Below are 23,175 nucleotides of genomic sequence, written 5' to 3'. Positions count from 1 at the left end.
AATAAAATAAATAAACTTATGTATTTATGTTTTGTGTTTCAAGGATCAAATATAGGATCTGACACATGCAAGGCAATAATAATTTGATTTAATTTTTTTGTTTGTTTGTTTTTTGGGTCATACCCAGTAGCGCTCAGGGGTTACTCCTGGCTCTACACTCAGAAATTGCCCCCAGCAGGCTTGGGAGACCATACAGGATGCCGGGATTCGAACCACCGTCCTTCTGTATGCAAGGCAAACGCCTTACCACTGTACTATCTCTCCAGCCCCGATTTGATTTAATTTAAAAATACAATCATTCAGGTTGGAGAGATAGCATAGCGGCAGGGCTATGCAAGGGTTTGCCTTGCACAAAGCCTGTCCAGGATGGACAATGTTTCGAATCCTGGCACCCCATGTGGTCCCTGTGCCTGCCAGGAATGATTTCTGAGTGGAGAGCCAGAAGTAACATCTGAGCGCCACTGGGTGTGACCAAAAAAACCAAAACAAAACAAAACAAAATCATTCACATGAAAAAAGTGACTTGTGGGGCTGGAACAGTTATATGCAGGCAGGGTGCTTGCCTTGTGTGCATGAGACCAGATTTGACTTTTTTATTTTGTTTGTTTTGACTTTTTAGTCACACCCATGATGATGGTCAGCGGTTACTCCTGACTTTGCACTCAGGAATTATTCCTGGCACTGCACAGGAGACCATATGGGATGCTGGGGATCGAACCTGAATCAGCTGTGTGCAAGGCAAATGTCCTACCCACTGTGCTAGTGCTGTGGCAGCTTCAATTTCCATTCTTAAAGACCAGGCAATGAAGCTCAAAGAGTAATAGCTGGTGTGTTCTTCTAAAAGAATCATCAGCAGTATCTCTTAATGTAGGAATATAGTGAAATGTAAACGTGCCAAAATAAAGCTTTATGAGGCTATAAAATTAGCTATGGCAGTACTACTGAAAGATATGTAGTCAGGTACTTATAAGTTGCCTTTTGGGGGGTCAGAGTGATAGCATAGCAGGGAGGGAATTTGCCTTGCATGTGGCCAACTGGGTTTGATCCCCATTATCCCATATGGTTCCCCCAAGACTGCCAAAAGTAACTTCTGAGCACAGAGCCAGGATTAATCCCTAAGTACCCCTGGTGAGGCCCCAAAACCAGAACCCAAATACAAAATTTGCTTTTTGCTGAACATCCCTTTTGTAGCAGTGTTGGCTAGCATACTGCAGCAGTGATGTGTCTTTAATTTAAAGCAGTTCAAAACAAAGAGTTCAAAAAATGGTTGTTCTAGATTAATCTTTAAAGTCAAAGACTGGGCTATGTAGATTCGAAGTGCTCCACCCTGCCCATTCTATTATACAGCAGGTCCCACTGCTGGCGTTTAAACTAAGGCAGTGCTTCTCAAATAGTGGGGTGTGCCCCCCAGGGGTGACATGAGGCTCAGTAAAGGGGGGGCACATTTGATCTCGGCAAACACTGTCATAACAAGCTAAGCCCTGTGTTTATGTCTGTGTATGTCTCTGGAGCTGAGAGTTGCTGTGTCCTACTTCAAACCCTGCTTCGAAAAGGTATGCATTGCAAAACGTGCTCATTGTAGCCATTAATCCAGACATAACTTCTGATTGAAAAATCAGCTAAAATTATTTTATATATTTTTATTTTGCAGGTTAAAGTTATTTTTTTTTAAATAAAGATACTATTTACAGTCGTGCGGGAAGTGTAAAAAATGTTTTCTTCTTCCTAGGGGGACATGACAGAAAATAATTGAGAAGCACTGAACTAAGGATTGCCACAGTTCTTCTGTAAGGGGCCAAGAAGCACATAATTTGGATTTTGTGAGCCAGATGGTCTGTTACGATTGATCAGCATCATTTCTACAACAAGAGGGTAGATAAAACTACGTGAAAGAATAATTTGATTAGTTCCAATAAAACTTATAGGTACTGCAATGTAATTTCACATAATTTTCAAGTATCTCAAAATATTCATCTCACTTTTCTAATTATTTAGAAATGTAAAATTTATCTTATCATAGATATTTTTCTTTTACTTTGTTTTGTGTTTTACCCAGAGGCCATTCCTGGTTGTGTTCAGACATAAATCCTAGCAGTGAGTCTTAAATAGATGGTAAGCTGGAATTTGTGCACAAACTATAGTTTACCAATCTCTGATCTAGATTAGTGAAGAATAAAGCATATTTGTATGGAGACTGACAAAAATGAGTCAAATACTGAGTATGAGAAACAAAAAGGCAGAAAAGGAAAGCAATCAGATTGAAACAAAACCTACTTTTCATTTCCTTGGCTGTAGAATTCCGAGATACTTGGTTTAGTAAAAATCCATCACTATCTTCTGAGATGATAGACTCTGAGGAAGCAAATCCCTTAAAAGAAAACAAGGGGGATTTCTTCACTTTCTAGGTAAAGAAAAAAAGAACTTAGCAGTTAGGCATCTTTCATCAAATGTCATAAAGATTCACAAATTAGCCATTAGATTCACTCTGGCAAAGCATCAAAGATGATAGCAGAAGTAATCTTTGAGCAGTGGAAAATTATGGTTTTACAGTGTCTCTAGTCATTTTTGTAAACTAATATTATATACTATAGAATGTCAAGAGATATTTTAGGCTAAATTTCAAATACAGTTGTTTGTATCTCTCAATTTTAGTATCATGTTATTAATTAGGTCTTACCTACAAATGTACAAAGATAAAATACTCTTTAGCTAATTTATACTTCAAAAAATTTTGCCTGGGACTGGGTAGAAAGCTCCAAGTGCTGGAGTATAGTTTGCATTGCAAGAGGCCTGGATTCCATCCCAGCACTACACAGACCCTGAGCACTGAGCAAGAAGTTAAACCACACCACGTGTTGTCCCAATCCTCCTATTACACATCAATCAGATAAAGTTGTCGACTTCTTGACTGATGATAGTATAGAGGTTTAGATGATAATAACAGGGCTGGAAAGATAGTACAGTAGGTGGGTCGCTTGAGGACTACCCGTAGTGATCCCTGAGCATAAGGCCAGGAGTAACCCCTGAGTAGGTGTGGTCCCTCAAAACAACAAAGCCATAGTGATAATAACTTTTTTGGGGAGGGGGGCTGGGTGGCCACACCTGATGATACTTAGGCTTACTCCTGGCTTTGCACTCAAGAATTATTCCTGTCAGGCTTGGAAGACTATATGGCACACTGGAGGATTGAACCTGGGTCAGCCATGTATCTGCTGTACTGTCTCTCAAGCCCCAGTAATAACAACTTTTTAAAGGAAGCAATATGCTTAGCATTATGCCTGGCACTCAATTATCTTCTCAATAAATATTGACGATTATTATTTTCTAGTAGTAAAATGGTTAATATTTTTCAAGTACCTAGTTTATAATGTCAAGCACTGCATGCTATCCAGATTAAGATGTTTATTATCAGCTAGTGAGCAACATAGTAGGAGATAAAACCCAATTCCTGGTGGGTTTGTGGCCTAATCTTCTGATTCTGTAATAATCATCTCACCACATGATGCTAGGCAGAGGGTCTATCTGCCATCACAAAAAGCAGGCTTCTTTTGATTGACAAGTCGGTGAACTATGAGTTATCTTTTTCTCTTTTTTTAAAGTTAGTCTGATTAGCTGTTTTCTGCATCAGTTCAGGCTGAAAAGTTTTATTATGTAAAACTTCAGAGGTTTATCATGTAAAATGCTACTCAGCATGATAATTTCATGAAGCTCTTACACTTCTTTCTCCGTCATACCTTTCTACTCACATACCTTATTCTTTTTTTTTTTGTTGTTGTTTTTGGTTTTTTTTTTTTGGGCCACACCCAGTGACGCTCAGGGGTTACTCCTGGCTATGTGCTCAGAAGTTGCTCCTGGCTTGGGGGACCATATGGGACACCGGGGGATCGAACCACGGTCCGTCCAAGGTTAGCGCAGGCAAGGCAGGCACCTTACCTTTAGCGCCACCGCCCGGCCCCACATACCTTATTCTTAATAACCTAAACTATCTTCTAATTCTGTATTACTATCAACTCTTAACAATTTACCTACTTCTACAAACTGAATTTCTCAGTCTCACTGTCAGATTGTGATATTTGCAATGTATCTAAGTAGAGAACAATGCAAACCACCATGAAATAGACCTAATATTTAAACAGCATGTCCATTTCAAACAATAGAAAAAAACCTTACACATTAGTAACACAAATAATTTGAACTAAAAGCTTAAAAGAAGGCGAGATAACAGGGGCAGAACATCAGTGCAACAGGTAAAGGCACTTGGCTTGCACACAGTGACCTAGGTTTGATTCCCTGTGTCCCATAGATCCTTTGCTTCTGTACTTAAGTGTCACTCCTGGTCCTCTTAAGTCTACCAGGAATGACCCTGAGTGCAAAGCCAGGAGTAAGCACTGAACACAATTGGGTGTGCTACCCCGCAATCAAAACAAACAAAAAAAGGTGAATAATAGCTACATGTTCTCAGAAAGGTTCCTTTATATTGTGTAGGGTTTTTTTTTTTTGGTTTTGTTTTTTGTTTTTACCATGTTTTCCCCATTGCGTTGAATAATGGCTATCTTGGCTTTAGGACTTCTAATGACTGAATGATACTGAATTCTTGACATAGTTTTACATTTCATTTCTCTGAAAAGGAAAAATAAAGTTACTCTGTAGAACACTACATTTTTCTTTATTGGATCTTGAAATATAGAAAATATCACTGTTACACAAAATACATTAGAAATTATATAATATCTCGGCCCGGAGAGATAGCACAGCGGCATTTGCCTTGCAAGCAGCCGATCCAGGACCAAAGGTGGTTGGTTTGAATCCCGGTGTCCCATATGGTCCCCCATGCCTGGCAGGAGCTATTTCTGAGCAGACAGCCAGGAGTCACCCCTGGGCACTGCCGGGTGTGACCCCAAAACCCAAAACCCCCCCAAAAATAATAATATCTATGTAATATCTATGTATGATCATATTTTAAAATGAGAGGCACATCTGTGCATGAGTGAGGACAATCCTTAACACCGCCAGGTGTGGCCCTGTGGCCCCAGCACAGCTGAACCTGAGCAGTGCTGCACTGCGGCAACTGTTTGGCCCAGTTGGCCAAATATACCAGCAGTGATTCTCAGACCACCCCTCTCCAAAGTATGTTAAAAAACTGGGATGGGGCCAGAGAGATAACACAGTGGCAGAGTGTTTGCCTAGCACACAGCCGACCCAGGATGGTCACTCGAGCTAGCCAGGAGGGATTTCTTACCACAGAGCCAGAATAACCCGAGTGCCTCTGGGTGACTCAAAACCCAAAAACAAAAAAATTGTGATGCTAGTTTTGTAACTATGTAAATTTACAAAATACCACTGTACACTTTTTATTAATTATATTAATGTTAATATTAATTAACATTATATTAATAAAACATAACACATAACATACAATATCAGTAATAATATAATATATTAATTATAATTTTATTGATTATATTATGATGTTAATTAATGCATAGATTGTTCCAATAACACTTTAAATACATATTATGTTAGGTAAATTATGTTTCAATATTATTGGAAATTCAAAACATCTTCATTTTTTTCCTCCTCTGCTATACCTAGCAGTGCCCACAGTATGAAACCTATAGGTCCTGCATGCAATATTTCAGCACTTTGAGCAAGTCCTCGATTATTATTTATTGGAGTTTTTTTGGGGGGACTCACTCCATGGTTTGAAGATGCTATTCTCTTTGGGTCCAGTAATACTGAGATTACCTCCAGGGTTATTTTCACCAGCCCACAGTTATTTGTTTTCTCTTTTCTTTTTTTTTAAAAGGTGAAAACCATTGATATAGATCAATCTTGAGCCAGTTCCTAAGATCTTACTTACATGACTGATTTTTTCGGACTGTTAATAAAAGTAGATGGATACTCCCCAATTTCCGCACTTGTAAGATGTGTTTCTAATGCCCATGGGATAATTTCAGCTTCATAATCTGCAACTTCTATTTTCCTTTTTTTGGAAAATGAATCATCTATAACTTTCTCTTCTTTTACATTTTCATTGATATCATTAGATTTCTCAGTGTTAGATTTACTTAGTAATCTCCCTAAAAGAAAATAATAGCTTAAGAAAGACAAACAAATAATACAATTGCTAAATAATTATATTATTCTCTATTCTGCTCATTGTTAAAGAACCCTGTGAGGTACATCTTGGTTGTAAAATGAATACAAATACATTCATTTCTGGAAAAATAGTGCAAGAAATAATAGAAGATCAAAAGTGAGTTTCATATTTACCTTATGTGGAAAGTCAGGATCTTTAAAACTTACAGGGTTTGATAAATTGAAAAGAACAAGATTTAGCTATATTAATATAAAACAAAAATAAAAATGAGAACACATTCTAAAATATTAGAAGTAAACTCTAACTTTAAAATTATAGAATTTAGGGCGAGAGCAATAGAACAGTAGATAGGGCCTTACACTCAGCCAATCCAGCTCTATCCCAGGCTTCCCATATGGTCCCCCATCTACCACTATGAGTGGTTCCTGAGTACAGAGCCAGGAATAACCCTGAACATTTCCAGATGTGGCCCCCAAACAAAGAAGCAAATAACAAAGAAAAAAAATCATGGAATCTGTGTTTCATTTAAATGATTTACTACCTAAAATCATATTCATTTATTTTTTTGTTTTTTTGGGGGGGGGGCATACCCAGTGGTGTTCAAATCTTGTTCCTATGTCTGCACTCATAACTGGTGGAGTTTGGAGGTTGAACCTGGTGGGTCACATGCAAAGCAAGCACCATATACACTATACTATCTCTCCAGTCCTGAAATCTTATCTTTTAATAAAGTGACTTATTTGTGTCTGTGGTGATATGTTCCTCCTGTTCACATTAAATAAATAATGTAAAGGGCAAGAGGTGGCACAAGTGGTAGGGTTTTTGCCTTGCACAGGCTAACATAGGATGAACTTCGGGTTGACAGTCCCCCCCCCCCCCCCCGCCCCTGCATCCCATATAATACCCCAAGCCAGGAGTGATTTCTGAGTGCATAGCTAAGAGTAACCCTGAGCATCACCAGGTGTGGCACAAAAACAAAAACAAACCTAATATAAAACTAAAATCTTAGTCTAGGATTAGAGATAGTATTGAGGTTAAGGCACTTTCTTTGTGTCCAACTCTGGTTTGATCCCCAGTGATAGTACAAGAGGTGGCCCAAACTTCTTCTCACACATCCTTAAATCTCTTTTTGTTGTTGCTCTTGTTATCACCGTGGGATCAAATTACGGTCCCTTGTAAGCTAGCTCGGGCGAAGGCAGACGCCACTACTCCGGTCCCAAAACATCCTTAAATCTTAGTCTGATTTCAAGGGACTAAAAGTGACAGTCATTTATGACAGTCATCTAGTCACTGGACCAAAATGATACTGTATATGCATCTTCTAGCAATAAAAATAAAGCCAATAATATTTTTCTGGACAAGGTTTGACATTTTGAGCTGGAATGATAACACAGCAGGTAGGGCATTGCCTTGCACATGGCTGACCTAGGTTCCATCCCCAGCATCTCATGTAGTCCCCTGAGTTTAACAGGAGTCATTTCTGAGTGCAGAGTCAAGAGTAACCCCTGAGTGGGCAGGATGCTCCACATCTGATGGTGAGGTGAAACTGGAGGATGCTCCACATCCTGACTTTGATGAAACATAGGAACCAGAATCTTTAACTACAGAAACCAGACCACAAAAACAGCTAATGTGTGAAAAAAATTTCACCACAGAAAATGACTCAGGGGTTGGACAAAGTAGTATGCCAGGAGCCCAGAGTCGGTCTTCTGCCAGAGAACTTCAGGGATAAGGTCTCTTTGTATTAAGGACAAGGCTTTTTTTTTTTCTTCCATTTTACCCATATTTTGCTGGGCCTATGCAGAAAAACACTTGTCACTCTTACACCGTTATTGCTGTATTTTTTTTTTGGTAACTCTTATCCTTAAAAAAAAAAAAAAAAAAAAAAAAAAAAGAACTTACTAAACTTTCTGCTGGTGCTTCATTGAATTCAATGAGTCAATAGTTTTCAAAAATATTCTCTCTTCCAGCTCTTTAGTTTTCCTTTCAATTTTCTATTTTTTTTTAAAAACATGCTGCTTTTGGTCTTCCTAAAAATGTATTATTATCAGTTATGTCAACTATGTAATGCATTTTCTTTAAATATATTTAAAAAATGAGTAACCACACCACTGGGTGTGGCCCAAAAAACAAATACAAAACAAAGATTTGACATTTTATAGACAAGTTAGCAATTATTGCAAAATATGAGTGATAATAATATGAGTGTCAAGGCAAACAAATTGTGTAAATATAAGTATCTCCTGAGTGAGTAGTGTGTGGCATAAATTCAAGTGCAATGATTTCGAATGTTCAATTTTTGTCCTCAGGGAAGTGAGAACAAGTAAAGTGAATCTGTAAATTCAGGTAAGGTGGGTCACTCTGCTCCTTACTGGCAAGCCTGCCAAGATTCAGTCCAGAACATTCTTTTAGGCTGTCTCTAGAACCAGGTTCTCTTTTTTCATTTCATGATGTGTATAAGTAGTATGGATTTTTTGTTTTGTTTTGTTTTTTTGTTTTTTGTTTTTTGGGCCACACCCGGCAGTGTTCAGGGATTACTCCTGGCTGCTCAGAAATCGCTCCTGGCAGGCACGGGGGACCATATGGGACACCGGGATTCGAACCAACCACCTTTGGTCCTGGATCGGCTGCTTGCAAGGCAAACGCCACTGTGCTATCTCTCCAGGCCCAGTAGTATGGATTTTGTCTGATGGGAAGAGAGATGATATCTCTGGAGAGCTCTGGTTTAGGGGCCATAACCGGAAAGGATGAGTAATGCGCAACTCTAAAATACGGGGTGGAAATTTTGCTCAGAATGTGGGCATACTCCTTAGTTTCTAAAAGATAGCAAGCTGCTTAAAGTCTCTGCCTTAATCAGCACAGAGTGATATTTATTACACAATTAATTTGTTATATTAGCTTTCCTGGTTTTTTTTTTTTTTTTTGGGGGGGGGGGGTCCTGGGTCACATCCAGTGGCATTCAGGGGATACTCCTGACTCTGCGCTCAAAAGTCACTCCTGGCAGGCACAGAGGACCATATGAGATGCCAGGATAGCTGTGTGCAAGGCAAATGCCATATTGCTGTGCTATCTCTCTGGCCCGCAGTAATATTTTAGGTACATATTTACATTGAATCCGGGGAATTCCCATCACTAAAGTTCCTATTTAAAATGTTTTCATGGGCCCAGAGAGATAGCACAGCGGCGTTTGCCTTGCAAGCAGCCGATCCAGGACCAAAGGTGGTTGGTTCGAATCCCGGTGTCCCATATGGTCCCCCGTGCCTGCCAGGAGCTATTTCTGAGCAGACAGCCAGGAGTAATCCCTGAGCACCGCCGGGTGTGGCCCAAAAACCAAAAAAAAAAAAAAAATGTTTTCATATCTTTGCCCCAAGCACCTGCAGACATGAAGACAAAATAATATTACTTATACAATAATCTGAGTTTTTATCTAGTAGTGGTTCCTTTCTGGGGCCTAGCTGGTATTACTGAAGGCCTTTCTTCTATCTTCAGTGCTCAATTCCCTGACACCTTCCTCTGATGCTTCTCATACGTGTTTTATTTTATTTTTGGCTTCGGGGCTAAACTGACCTTTGCTCAGGGGACCATAGAGGATGCTGGGGATAGAATCTAATTTAGCTGCATGCAAGGCAAATGCCCTACCCACTGTATTACTGCTTTAGCTTGTCCTTCTTGCTCTTATCCCTGCTCTATCAATGACACTGGCTGATAAATTTGAGATTCATAAATGTAGCTGTTACTATCATTTCAAAATAGTCCTTTGTTTTACCTGAATAAATGCAAACAAAGGTCCCTCTGTCCATGTCATCTAGGCAGCGAACTCCCCATCCTTTCTTCTCAGTTTTGAATACCTGGAGCCTCACTTGAGGTCCATGCTGGACAACTCGGTTCTGACATATTCGTCGATTACATTTGCACAACAAATTGCATTCATAAATGCTGACAATAAAACATGCAAGATAAAAACCAGCTTAAATTAAGAGAAAGCAGTTTATATTCCCACCTTATGAATAACCCATGATGATAAGTGTGATGGATCCTGAAACCAGGCTGCCTGGGTTATAGTTCCTGAACTCGGCAGCTGTGTGAGATTAAATGACTTACTTAACCATTCTATGGTTAACTTTTCTATTTTTAAAATAGGAGTAATATGATAAGGTTGATTGGTGAACAATAAATGAAAATTTACAAGGTGTATGAGATCTTTCCTGGCACACAGTAAATGTTAGCTCTTTAAAACTAAAATGTCTAGGAATGAATATGAAAATGTCTGGGAAGACACATCTAGAAATAAATCATCCCCCCCCTTTTTTTTATTATTTTTTGCTTTATAGGTCACACCCAGCAACACTCAGGGGTTACTCCTGGCTCTACACTCAGAAATTGCTCCTGGCAGGCTCGAAGGACCATATGGGATGCCGGGATTCGAACCACTGTCATTCTGCATGCAAGGCAAATGCCCTACCTCCATGGTATCTCTCTGGCCCCCCCATTTTTTTTAATTAAAGGAACATTCAAGTGTTAAAAATTTCCTGTTCTTATATAAGAACCTTGTACTACTTCCTTTACTAGTGTGAAGAAGTATACCCAGTGATGCTTGGGGAACCTTGTACTAGAGACAGAACCCAGGGCTCTCAGAAAAAATAAAGTATATGATCCAATCTTTTGAGACAGCTCCCTGACCTGCAGTATATTTCTTCTTTCCTTTGTTTTTCTTTGGGGCACACCCACTGATGCTCAGGGGTTAATCTTGATTCTGAAATCAGAGATTACTCTTGGTGATGCTAGAGGGCCATATGGGAGACTGGAGGACTAAACCCAGGTCAGTAGCATATATGGCGAGCACAAACCCCACTGTACAATTGCTATGGCTCTGAGCAGTGTATTTAATAAGGAAATGGCTTCTTGGTCCAGGGAGATAGCACAGCTGTAAAATCTTTGCCTTGCACACATCCTACTTGGGACAGACTGGGTCTGATTTATGGCATCCCATATGGACTCCCAAGTCTGCCAGGAGCGATTTCTGAGCATAGAGCCAGGAGTAACCCCTGAGTGCTGCCGAGTGTGGCTCCCCTCCAAAAAAATGACGTCTCCAAAAGTTTAACAATAAAATCTAGTGGGCCAGAGAGATAGCACAGCAGTATGGTGTTTGCCTTGCATGCGGCTGACCCAGGACAGACCTGGGTTTGATTCCCAGCATCCCATATGATCCCCTGAGCCTGCCAGGAGCAATTTCTGAGAAAAAAGCCAGGAGTAACCCTTGAGCACTGCCTGGTGTGGCCCAAAAACCAAAACAAACAAACAAACAAATTAAAAAATATCCAGACTCAAAACAGATGAGTGTTGGGGTCAGAATGGTAGCATAGTGGTAGGGCGTCTGCCTTGCACACGGCTGACCCAGGCAAGCATGGGTTCGATCTCTGGCATCCCATATGGTCCCCCAAGCTAGGAGTGATTTCTGAGCATAAAACCAGAAGTAACCCCTGAGTACAGCTGGGTGTGACCAAAAAATAAATAAAGCTAAAATAAAATCAAAACAGATGAGTGTTTAAATGCACTGTGCATGATATGCATCTATGCTATCTCACACCCATTTCCAAGGATATGTGTGTTTTTCTAATTCTTTAATTTAGATTTCTAGAAATTAATATTTAACAATATAATAAACATAGGTCACAATAATAAAGTATTTTCCTTCAAAAGTAAAAATATCATTTAACACATAATTAAGATATCTTACCCAGTAGGTATATGTTTCTGTAGTCTTTTATATTTATATCCCGTTGTTATATTATTACTTGACATAAAGTAAGTCTTAGCAATCCTTGCTGTCAATTGAAGGCATGCACATTTTGTTCTAAAAGGAAGGTAATAGAGAAATCAGATGAAAAAGCACAAAATATTGTTTTGACAAAATAATATAGAACAAATATCTAATTGTATTTAGAATATAGACTGCGCTACTTCCACAAAACAGATTTCTTAGAAGCATCTACCAAAAATTATCATTAAAAGTTACCCTATACCTGTATTAGTTCATTTAATATATATATTCCTTTTTTTGTTTTGTTTTGTTTTGTTTGGGGGGGTCACATCCAGCAGTGCTCAGGGATTACTCCTAACTCTACACTCAGAAATCGCTCCTGGCAGGCTTGGAGGAACATATGGGATGCTGATATTTGAACTACCGTCCTTCGGCATGCAAGGCAAATGCCCTACCTCCATGCTATCTCTCTGGCCAAGTTCATTTAATATTTGAGTTTTCTTTAACTTTAAAAATAAGTTTCTTGGGGAGGGGTAAAAAAAATAAGTTTCTTGGGGCCAAAGAGATAGCATGGAGGTAAAGTGTTTGCCTATTGGTTCGAATCCCGGCATCCCACATGGTCTCCTGTGCCTGCCAGGGGCAATTTCTGAGCATAGAGCCAGGAGCATCCCCTGAGCGCTGCTGGTTGTGACCCAAAAAACCAAAAAAATAAAATAAAATAAAAGTTTCTTGCATTTCCTATTCATCAAAAGCTTGTAAAAATTCTTCAGGTTCATTCTCCTTAATGGATAAACTGGTATTAAGCTCAAAAGGGCATACATAGTTTTACAGATATCTTAAATAATGTCCCCCTTGGCATCCTAAATGATATCCTGAGTCCAATAGGAGTGATTCCTGAGTACAAAGCCAGGAGTAACCCCTGAGCATCACTGGATGTGCCCCTCTGAAAGAACTATATAGGAACATACTGTCACTTACTATAATCACTAGACATGTAGTCCTATGAATTAAACAATTTACAATTAAACCAATTAAAATATCATATTTTAAATCACACTAATCACATTAAAACATTCAAAAGTAATAAACATTTCAAAATCACTTGTGGATAGTGGCTGAAGCAATAGCACAGCAGTAGGGCATTTGCCTTTCTTGTGGCCACCCCTGGATGGACCCCGGTTCGCTTCCTGGCATCCCATATAGTCCCCCTAGCCTGCCAGGAGCGATTTCTGAACATAGAGCCAGAGTAACCCTTGAATGCCCTGGGTGTGGCGCCAAAACAAAACAAACAAACAAACAAAATCATTTGTGGATAGCAGTTACTGCATTTGACAACAGACATGGAGCATTATCATCAGCTAAGGAAGTTGTACTGGACAGTGCTGGTTTAATTTTATAACAGTTACTTAGATTCTAATAATTGTCTAATTGTATCATAGTTAATATTAGTGCATTGAACCTCCATTAAAAAATTTAAACTAGCAAAAACAAATTATGTATAAGATTTAATGTTCAATTATACAAATGTTATGGTTCATAAAAAAATTCAAAATAAAAATCCATTAAAAAAATACTCCCCCTCCAATATCAAGAAAACAAATTGGGAGATTGATGCTGTACATATGGCTTTTAAGTTTTTAAGATATGACGTCAGGCTGGGAAAATCCACGAAACTACGCCTGCCCAGTGGGGCCCGACTGTGAAAAACTGTGAGTGCTGCCTGTGTGTGTCTGTCTACTGTCCTCTTGCGTGAACCTCTTGGGAGTGGGCCGAAAAGAGGCTCCAGAAAACTCGCTCTCCCAGAGGCCAATTCCAGGGCGGGACTCCATAACATGAAAACCGGCTAGGCTTTGCAGAAGCCGGGTCCCCTGTTTGTGATGTCAAGCTGGGAAAATCCACGAAACTACGCCTGCCCAGTGGGGCCCGACTGTGAAAAACTGAGTGCTGCCTGTGTGTGTGTCTGTCTACTGTCCTCTGGCGTGAACCTCTTGGAAGTGGGCCAAAAAGAGGCTCCAGCAGAGCACTTAACTCCGATTTGCTACGCGGCCATGCGCTCTTTTAAGAAAAAAACACCATCGCAACAAGAAAAAAAAAATCACACTAAGAACTGTGCTGGAACACAGAAGCAAGCATTTCTCTCCGGACTGTCTTCTCTGCTGCGTGCTCGGGCCTAAGATTTGATCCTGTGTGAGGCTTCGTCCACGGAAGACTCCCCTCCCTTAGAGGCAAGTCAGCCCATCCAGAAAGGGCGGAGCAGAGGAGTATGCTGCCTGCATCATATAGCCAATGAATACCACCACAACATGTAGAAAAACCCACAATACAAGTGTGACAATGGGGAAACAATGCAAGCCAGCACCTGACAGGAGTGATTTCTGAGTGCAAAGCCAAGAGTAACCTGAGTACTGCTAGGTGTGGGCCCCCCCAATCCCCCCCCCAAACCCAAAATTATTGCTTAAAACTAGGTATGCATGTCTTCAATAACTGCTGTTCAAAGTTTGAATTCTATCTTATTCACCCCACATCCTATCAAGTGACTGACTGGCTTGGTATATCATTCTAGTTTTACAATTACTTCAGGATTTTAAGTTATATGCTTTTGTCTGTTTTGTTTTGGGGCTATACCCGGCAGTGGGTAAGGGTTACTGCTGGTTCTTAGCTCAGAATTACTGCTGACAGGCTCAGGGAACCATGTGGGCTGCTGGAGATTGAACCTTGGTTGCCACATGCAAGGCAAACACCCTGCCCACTGTGCTATTACTCATCTTTTATATTTTGGATAAAAACATAGTGACAAATCTTTTAATCTAAGATAGTTCCATTATGATATATTTAGATGTACCTTGTCTTATTTTTTCTTCTTAGTAACTTCATAATAAGGGGTTCTGTCTTTGATTCTAGGAAATTCTAAACAATAATCTCTGAATATTTTCTTTTTCCTCCTGGATGTTGAAATTGCTACTTTTATTCATCATATTTTTGTTTGTTTTGTTTTGTTTTGCTGAACACACATTGGTGCTCAGGAATTAAACTTGGCAGGCTCAGGGGATCATATGAGATGCAAAGCAAACTTTTTACCCCTGTATTATCATTCTAACTCTTCCCTGTATTTTTTATCCATTTCTTTGTATCAGTATTTTTTTTTTTTGCATTCTGGGAGATTTATTTAACTTTGTTATGCAATTCGCCAATTCTCCAACTCTACCAACTCTTCCATCCATTTTAGTTTATTTTTATTTTTTATTATTGTGGAAGTCTCTTTAGGTAGTACCTGGGAGCAAATGCCATATGCAAAAAAAAATGTTGCATGCATCTCACAGTTGCAAAGTGTTTCTCTACCACTTGAGCTATATATCTTTTGTTTCCATCTTTTTCTATTCAATGATCTTGTTTGATTTACTATATTTCCAAATGGCTTGTTTTTACACTACCTTTTTTCATTTTATAATTTCTTATTTAATGGCGTTAATATTTTATTTCTGAAAATTTCACTGTACCAATAGTAAAGTATCTCAATCAGAGCCTAAATTTATTCTTTAGAGATGAATTCTTCTATTTGGTGGGATTCAGGCTACCTTTACTGTTCTTCATATCTATGTATGAATCAAATCTGGTGTTTACTCCCTTGTATTTCGGTTGCTTTCCCCACTACTCTGGGTCTGATATGTGCTTTCAAAAATCCAACTTTATTTAATACAATTCTAGACACTGAGAGATTCTCTGAAGTTCCTTATTTCTATCCTTATAGCCCCTAGCTTAAGCCCCCACTCCACCATTCATGGAATATGTCCAATTCCCATTCCTGTAAGAATTATAATCCCTCATATCTATTTCCAAATCTAATAAATTTACTTTTATGATTTCTCTTGAAATTTTCTTTTTTGTGTGTAATACCAGGATTCAAACATAGGACAATACATATGCAAGTCCAGTGCTCTACTGTTGAGTTATTCTCGCTTCTTTCTTACAAATTTTGACAAACAGATGAAAATATGTATAATAGCAGAATACACATGAGAGTTAGTTTTTAAACTCTCAAAAATCATTTATGGTCAATGTTATTTTTTTTTAAATCAACAGTATATTTTTATTTGTAAACTTATACAATAAACACAGCTCAACAAGCAGTTCCTTTTTTTTGCACTGAAAGAAACTGGCCTTCCCAGATGTACTTGGATTATATTTAGAGGTGATTTTTTTTTTTTTTTTTGGTTTTTGGGCCCTCTAAATAAGTAATATACATCACAGGGACCAGGGATACAGCTCAGTGGTAAAACACTTGCCTTGCACTTGTGAAGGTCTTGGTACCATTCTCAATGCCACACAAAACACAAACAAAAGTAATATAGAGCATATAATATGGTTAAGAATATGGATTAAGGGGGTGGAGAGATAGCATGAAGGTAGGGCATCTGCCTTGCATGCAGAAGGATGGTGGTTTGAATCCCGGCATCCCATAAGGTCCTCGGAGCTTGCCAGGAGCAATTTCTGAGTGTAGAGCCAGGAGTGGCCCCTGAGTGCTGTCAGGTGTGACCCCAAAACCAAAAAGAGAAGAGTATAGCAGGAAAGGCACTTGCCTGGCAAGGAGGCTGACCTGCAATTAATCCCTAGCATCTCATATGATCCCTTAGACACCACCAGGAGAAATATCTGAGTGCAGAGCCAGGAGGAACCTCTGAGCACTATCAGGTGTGGCCCAAAGACAAGCAAACAACAAGAATATAGATTCAAATCCTGACTGTTTGGTTATAATTGGCTTCTCAACTTATTTGTAGCATAGAAATATTATTGTCTATTTCATGTTTTGTTGTGAAGATCTGATAGAATAACAAAGAACTTATCTTGGTACCTTGGTATTTTCTTGGCGTTAACTGTACTATTGTATGATTATGATACTAAATTAATAAAATATTCAACTGTGGGAGAAATAATTTCAAAATTAAGAGTTTTTCTTCCCTTCCTTCCTTCCTTCCTTCCTTCCTTCCTTCCTTCCTTCCTTCCTTCCTTCCTTCCTTCCTTCTTCTTCCCTCCCCTCCCTTCCTCCCTCCCTCCTTTCCTTTCCTTCCTTTTCTTTCCTTCCTTTTCTTTCTTTCTTTCTTTCTTTCTTTCTTTCTTTCTTTCTTTTCTTTCTTTCTTTCTTTCTTTCGTTTCTTTCTTTCTTTCTCTTTCTTTCTTTACTTTCTTTCTTTCTTTCCTTCCTTCTTTCTTCTTTCTTTCTTCTTTCTTTTTCTATTTTCCTTCCTTCCTATCTTTCTTTCTTTCCTTCTTTCTTTTGTCTTTCTTTCCTTCATTCTTTCTTTCTTTCCTTCCTTCCTTCCTTCCTTCCTTCCTTCCTTCCTTCCTTCCTTCCTTCCTTCCTCCCTCCTCCCTCCCTCCCTCTCTCTCTCTCTCTCTCTCTCTCTCTTTCTCATCTTTTCTTTCCCTTTCTATCTTTATCTTTCTTATCTTTCTTATCTTTCTTTTCTTTCTTTCTTTCTTTCTTTCTTTACTTCTTCTTTTCTTTCTTTCTTTTCTTTCTTTCTCTTCCTTCCTTCTTCCTTCCTATCCTTCTCTCTCTCTCCTCTCTCTCTCTCTCTCTCTCTCTTTCTTTCTTTCGTCTTTTTTTTTATGGGTTTTTTTTTTGGGGGGGGGGTCATACCCGGCAGCACTCAGGGGTTACTCCTGGCTCTATGCTAGGAAATCATCCCTGGCAGGCTCAGGGGACCATATGGGATGCCGGGATTCGAACCACTGACCTTCTGCATGAAAGACAAATGCCTTACCTCCATGCTATCTCTCCGGCCCCAAGTTTTCTTTTTTTTTTTTTCTTGATAGTGAGAGAATATATCTTTCGTAAAGCAGTTAAAGAAGAACAGACAGGCAAATTGATAAATATCAGGACTTCTTGACAAATAACCCTCCATTCAGATTATTTAGAATGTCATGTTTATCTACTCACATGTCTATGCAGCCCTCAGAGCAGTCACAGGAATCAGTGAACATTTTGGAAAAGCTGTTTAGGAAATATGCTCGTGGCCATATAGTCTTTCTGTACTTAAACTGTGGAAACTTTCTATTGTCAATTTCATTACAGAAAGAAATGGGCACTGATTCCACTCCATTGCTAATATCCACATCAGAAAAAACTTCTTGTTTTGAGTAATTCCGGGTCAACTGAACATAAGTATTGAAAGAAAAGTTATCTGTAAATAAAAAGTTACACTCTGTCTCAAGCAGGTAACGAAAAACTTCCTCCATGGTTTCGTAGACTCCTTCCACAAGGGGTTTTATAACTCACATGGAGTGCTGAAGAATGTGAGTTTGTCTTCGCATGCTGTCTTTGGAAGTGGCATTTGATTGGGAGCTGCAGAGGATTTTCACTCTTGAAGACTGGTGGCATTTTCATCAGACAAGCACCGGAACAGGTATGACTTTGGTATGATGCTTCTTTTTTTCTCATGTCTACATTATTTTCCAGAGAGTGACTTTCTTTATTATTTGTATATCTGTTTAAAGATGAATTACTTATTAGTACCTCAAGTTTATAATACAATTTGATTTTAATAAAAACAAATGCCCAGGGCTAGAGTGATCAGTAGGTAGGTCATTTGCCTTAAAAGCGGCTGATCAGGAATTTATCCCATATGGTCCCTTTTGAGCATCACTAGGAGTGATCCCTGAGTGCAGAACCAGGAGTAAGTCCTGAGCGACACAGGGTATGCCTCCTCCAAAAGCAAACAAATAAAAAACTAAACAACAGAGCCTGGAAGCTTCCTGATTGGTGAACTCCTTGAGGTTCTGAGATGTCCCAGGCATGGTGCCAGGCATGCTTATCTTCCTTTTGGCTTTTTCTGAAGTCTACTTTTGATTATAAACCGGCAATAGTAATTAGTAATAGTAATTACTAGTAAGTACTCTCCCTGGGTTATGTGCAAATTTCTAGTGGATTATCAAATCTCAGGAAGGTTTCAAAAAACGCCAGGTTAACCTGAATTGTGGGGACTTGGGACTTTGTAATCCTAGAGAGGACAATCAGTCTTGTGGGGTGGGTCCTTTAAACTGTTGGGATATAATGCTGACTCCATGTGAGTAGTCTCAAAATTATTTGGCACTTGGTTCAAGAAGTAGTGCTGAGAAAGACACCCCATATATGGTATATAGAAGTGGTCAGGAAGTATAATTTTTATGTGGATACATAATGTGATAAAATGTTTATTGTAGAATCTGGCTTATTTTAGGTTTTTGTTTGCTTTTGATCCACACCTGGTGGCACTCAGGGGTTACTCTCAGCTCTACGTTCAGAAATCACTCTGGCAGGCTCAGGTGGTACCATATAGAATGCCAGGAATCAAACCTGAGTCCATCCCAGCTCAGTCGTATGCAAAGCAAATGCCCTAGCACTGTGCTATCTCTCTAGTCCAGGCTTATTTTAGTTTTTTTTTTTTTTTTTTTTTTTTTTAGGGGGGGGGTCACACCCAGCCGTGCTCAGTGGTTACTGTTGGCTTTTGTGCTCAGAAGTCACCCCTGGCAAGCTTGGGGGACTATACGGGATGCCGGGATTTGAACTGCTTGTTTGTCCTGTGTTGGTTGCATGCAAGGCAAATGCCTTACCGCTGTGCTATTGCTCCGGCCCCGGCTTATTTTAGTTTTAAGAAAAAAAACAGGAGCAAATTACCACCATAATGGACAGTTGGTTTTTTTTAATTTTTTATTTTTGGGCTACAATCAGTGACGCTCAGGGGTTACTCCTGGCTATGCACTCAGAAATTGCTCCTGGCTTGGGGGACCACATGGGATGCCAGGGGATCAAACATGGTCTGTCCTAGGCTAGTGTGTGCAAGGCAAAAGCCCTACCACTTGCACCACTGCTAGTTTTTGTTTTTAATCTTATTTTTTATTGTTTGTTTTCTAGTTTTGGAGTCACACTTGATGGTGCTTAGGAGTTACATCTGGCTCTGTACTCAGAAATCACTCATGGCATGCCAGGGGACCACTGGGAGATCACTAATGATAAACAGTTTAATCAGATATTATCCCAATTTCTACCTCTTTCTCACTGTTGGGAAGTTGGGAGATAAGGAAAAAAAAAAATCAAACTTCCGATTAAGGTTTTTTTTAGTTTTTCTAGCAACCTATATATCCTGAAGCTCATCCTAGAAGCTCTTTCCAAAGGCTTTTAGAACCTAAGTGCCAGTACCAGGGACACAGACCAAAATATCTCTCATCACACTGGCCTAAGTCCAGTATATTTCAGAAAGATGTGATTATTTCTTTTTTTTTTCTTTTTGGTTTTTGGGCCACACCCGGGGGTGCTCAGGGATTATTCCTGGCTGTCTGCTCAGAAATAGCTCCTGGCAGGCCCAGGGGACCATATGGGACACTGGGATTCGAACCACCTTTGGTCCTGGATCGGCTGCTTGCAAGGCAAACGCCGCTGTGCTATCTCTCCGGGCCCAGATGTGATTATTTCAATGCACCAACCAAATGTAGAGCATGCACTCAATAAAATGTTAAGGTATATTATTACATGCTCAGAAATGCCAGGCTCAAGTTTTATTCCTGTAAAACGAAATGGTAGAAGTTAACCAAAAACAAGGGCTGAAGCATGTGGCTCAGTGGTAGACCACATACTTGCAGGTGATATCTTTGGCATCAAAAAGAAAAAAAGCCAAGAATAAAACATCAATTTTCAGTTAATTTAAAGGCAATGGTCTAAGACCCCTTTATCTCTGAGGTGGGAAGAAGTAAGAATGATTCTACACCTATCATTTTTACTAACATTTTCTGTGTAGAAATCTAAGGCAGAAATTTTCATCATCAATCCTTGGATTATCCTGAAATACAGTTAGTATAGGAACAGCAGGATGTTTTTCTCCTCTTTTAATTATAGATATTCAGAATGAGTTGTATACTGGCAACTAAAGAATGACTGACTTTTTGATAGGGGGTAAAGCAGGTAATGCTGGGGGAATATTTCCAGCAAGGTGCTCATGCATTCCAGCCCTCTAAAGTGACTTTTTTTTTTAAATCTTATTATAAATCCATCGTTATAAAGAGACTGATTAATAGTACAGTGGGAAGGCACTTTGCCTTGTTCCTAGACCTCCTGGGTTTGATCCCCAGCACTACACATGATCCCTTGGTCTATCATGAGTGACCCCTGAATGCAGAGCCAGGAGCCAGCTCTGAGAACCACAAAATAAAATGGCTATCAAACTGATACTCTTGCACTTAAGGCAAGTTTTCAGTCCTTAGAACTATATTTATCTCCATAGCCTCCTTTGAAATTATTTTAAGGTAATACTTTTTTTTTTTTGCTTTTAGGGCCCACACCTGTGGTGCTCAGGGGGTTACTCCTGCTATGCGCTCAGAAATTGCCCCTGGCTTGGGGGACCATATGGACACCAGGGATCAAATCAAGGTCAGCCCTGGATCAGCTGTGTGTAAGGGCAAACCCCCAACGTCTATGTGCAAGGCTCTACGGCTGTGCTATTGATCTGGCTCCTAAGGTAATAAAATTCTATGTTGGATATCAGGTTAAGAATCTCTAAGATGGCTGATGCTGATCCAAGATGGACCTCAGTTTGATCCCCAGTGTCCCATATGGTCCCCCAAGTCAGGAGCAATTTCTGAGAGCATAGCCAAGAATAACCCCTGAGAGTCACCGGGTGTAGCCCTAAAACAAAACAAAACAAAAAAATCTCTAAGAAAATAAAAGTTGTTTTGTGAGCTATTAAAATGACCAGGTAAGGATTTTTAAAATGTGAATTTAACTTAACTTTCTCTGAATGAACAGTAACAACAAAAATTTACTTAGATACGTACAGAAAAGTACAATCATCTGGAAAGTTGTTTTTATGTGATGTAGAGGGCAAATAAACTAGATCTGTTTTCTTGTACATTCTGGGTCACAGATACATGATCTACATAAAAAAAAAAACACAAAATAAGTAATAAGTATATCAAGTTAAATCACTTACTATAACATCTAAACAATATCTTTATTAATAACTAAAGATGGAGTCCTCAAAACTGCAAATATAAGATTGTAAGGTTAAACTAAAATGAGATAAAGATATTTTAAAAAGGAAATAGGATAAGATAAATGACTTAGGATAGAAATTTCTACTGCAGAAATAAGTTTGGTCTAACTTTTTCTGAATAAAGCAAGCTTCAAGTATCCTACCTTTGCTTGCATTTTCTAGAATACATAAAGAACTATTTAAAAGTCCTGTGAAAGATGGTAATTTTTTGTTTTTGTTTTTTGGGTCACACCTGGCAGTGCTCAGGGGTTTACTCCTGGCTCTATGCTCAGAAATTGCCCCTTGCAGGCACAGGGGACCATATGGAATGCCAGGATTCGAACTACCATCCTTCAGCATGAAAGGCCCTTACTTACCTCCATGCTATCTATCCAGCCCCTTTTTCTGTTATTTTTAAGTTGAGGAGAGGGAATTTCTCTTTTTGATATTGTGGTGCTGGGGAGGGGGTTGGAGAGAGGGTAAGGTCCCATGCCCAGAAGGTGCTCAGGGCTCACTCCTAGCTCTGCATTCAGAAGTCACTTCTGGCCTACTTGCAGTACTATCAGTCAGGCTCCATAACTTCTCTTTTGGAAGAGGATTTTGAGAACCTCATTTTGTCTTTCTCTATTTCTTTAGTGCTACCTAGGTTCGATTCCCACCATCCTATATGGTCCCCTGAACATAGCCAGGAGGGATTCCTGAGTGCACATCCAGGAGTAAACCTTGAGAACTGTCAGGTGTGGCTCAAGAAAAAAAAATACAAAAATTCGAAGAATTCCTCTCAAGAAAACAGCACACAATCACTTGTATGTAGACATACATACAGGTATGTATGTAATTTAGACTTACAAATAAGCAAGAAAAATAAAGATAGTAAGGAGGGAGAGGGAGAGAAAGAATGAGTGAGTGAGAGAGAGGACAGGAGAGGTGAAGGGAGAAGACAGGAGTAAAGAGAGAAGAGAAAAAATAAGAGAGAAGAGATAGGAGAGAAGTGAGGAGAGCAAACAGGAATGAGAAAAGAGGAGAGATAGAGACAGGAAAGAGAGGAGAGGAGAGAGAGGACAAAGAAAAGAAAGAGGAGAGAGAAGGGAGAGGAGAAGAGAAGAGAGGAGAGGAGAAGAGAGGAGAGGAAGAGGGAGGAAGAGGAGGAGAGGGGAAACAAGACAGGAGAGAGGAGAGGAATGAGAGAGAGAAGGAAAGAGAGAAGATGTGGGAATTGAACCCAGACAGGCTGTGGTAGGCTGGAGATCACACATGCCACTGCAGTTTCTGGGAATGCCAGGATTTGCTGCTGGTTCCTGTAGAGTGAGCAC

General features: G+C 39.5%; 1 protein-coding gene across 1 annotated transcript in view; it reads right to left on the bottom strand.

Moving 5' to 3' along the window:
* The window catches only part of SETDB2 (SET domain bifurcated histone lysine methyltransferase 2), a 30,137-nt gene extending 8,428 nt beyond the window's left edge, over window positions 1–21,709 (bottom strand). The window contains exons 1-8 of the mRNA XM_049778785.1: window positions 21,666–21,709; window positions 18,139–18,346; window positions 17,800–18,014; window positions 11,838–11,954; window positions 9,867–10,036; window positions 5,861–6,080; window positions 4,521–4,620; window positions 2,275–2,401 (exon numbers count right to left, since the gene is read on the bottom strand). Of these exons, the coding sequence (XP_049634742.1) occupies window positions 2,275–2,401; window positions 4,521–4,620; window positions 5,861–6,080; window positions 9,867–10,036; window positions 11,838–11,954; window positions 17,800–18,014; window positions 18,139–18,300 (1,111 nt within the window). The 5' untranslated portion in view covers window positions 18,301–18,346; window positions 21,666–21,709. The remainder of the gene's footprint in view (window positions 1–2,274; window positions 2,402–4,520; window positions 4,621–5,860; window positions 6,081–9,866; window positions 10,037–11,837; window positions 11,955–17,799; window positions 18,015–18,138; window positions 18,347–21,665) is intronic.
* Between the last annotated feature and the right edge of the window lie 1,466 nt (window positions 21,710–23,175).

Source organism: Suncus etruscus, chromosome 8, assembly GCF_024139225.1.
Source record: "Suncus etruscus isolate mSunEtr1 chromosome 8, mSunEtr1.pri.cur, whole genome shotgun sequence".
Taxonomy (NCBI): Eukaryota; Metazoa; Chordata; class Mammalia; order Eulipotyphla; family Soricidae; genus Suncus; species Suncus etruscus.
This window is presented reverse-complemented; position numbering and strand designations above follow the sequence as displayed.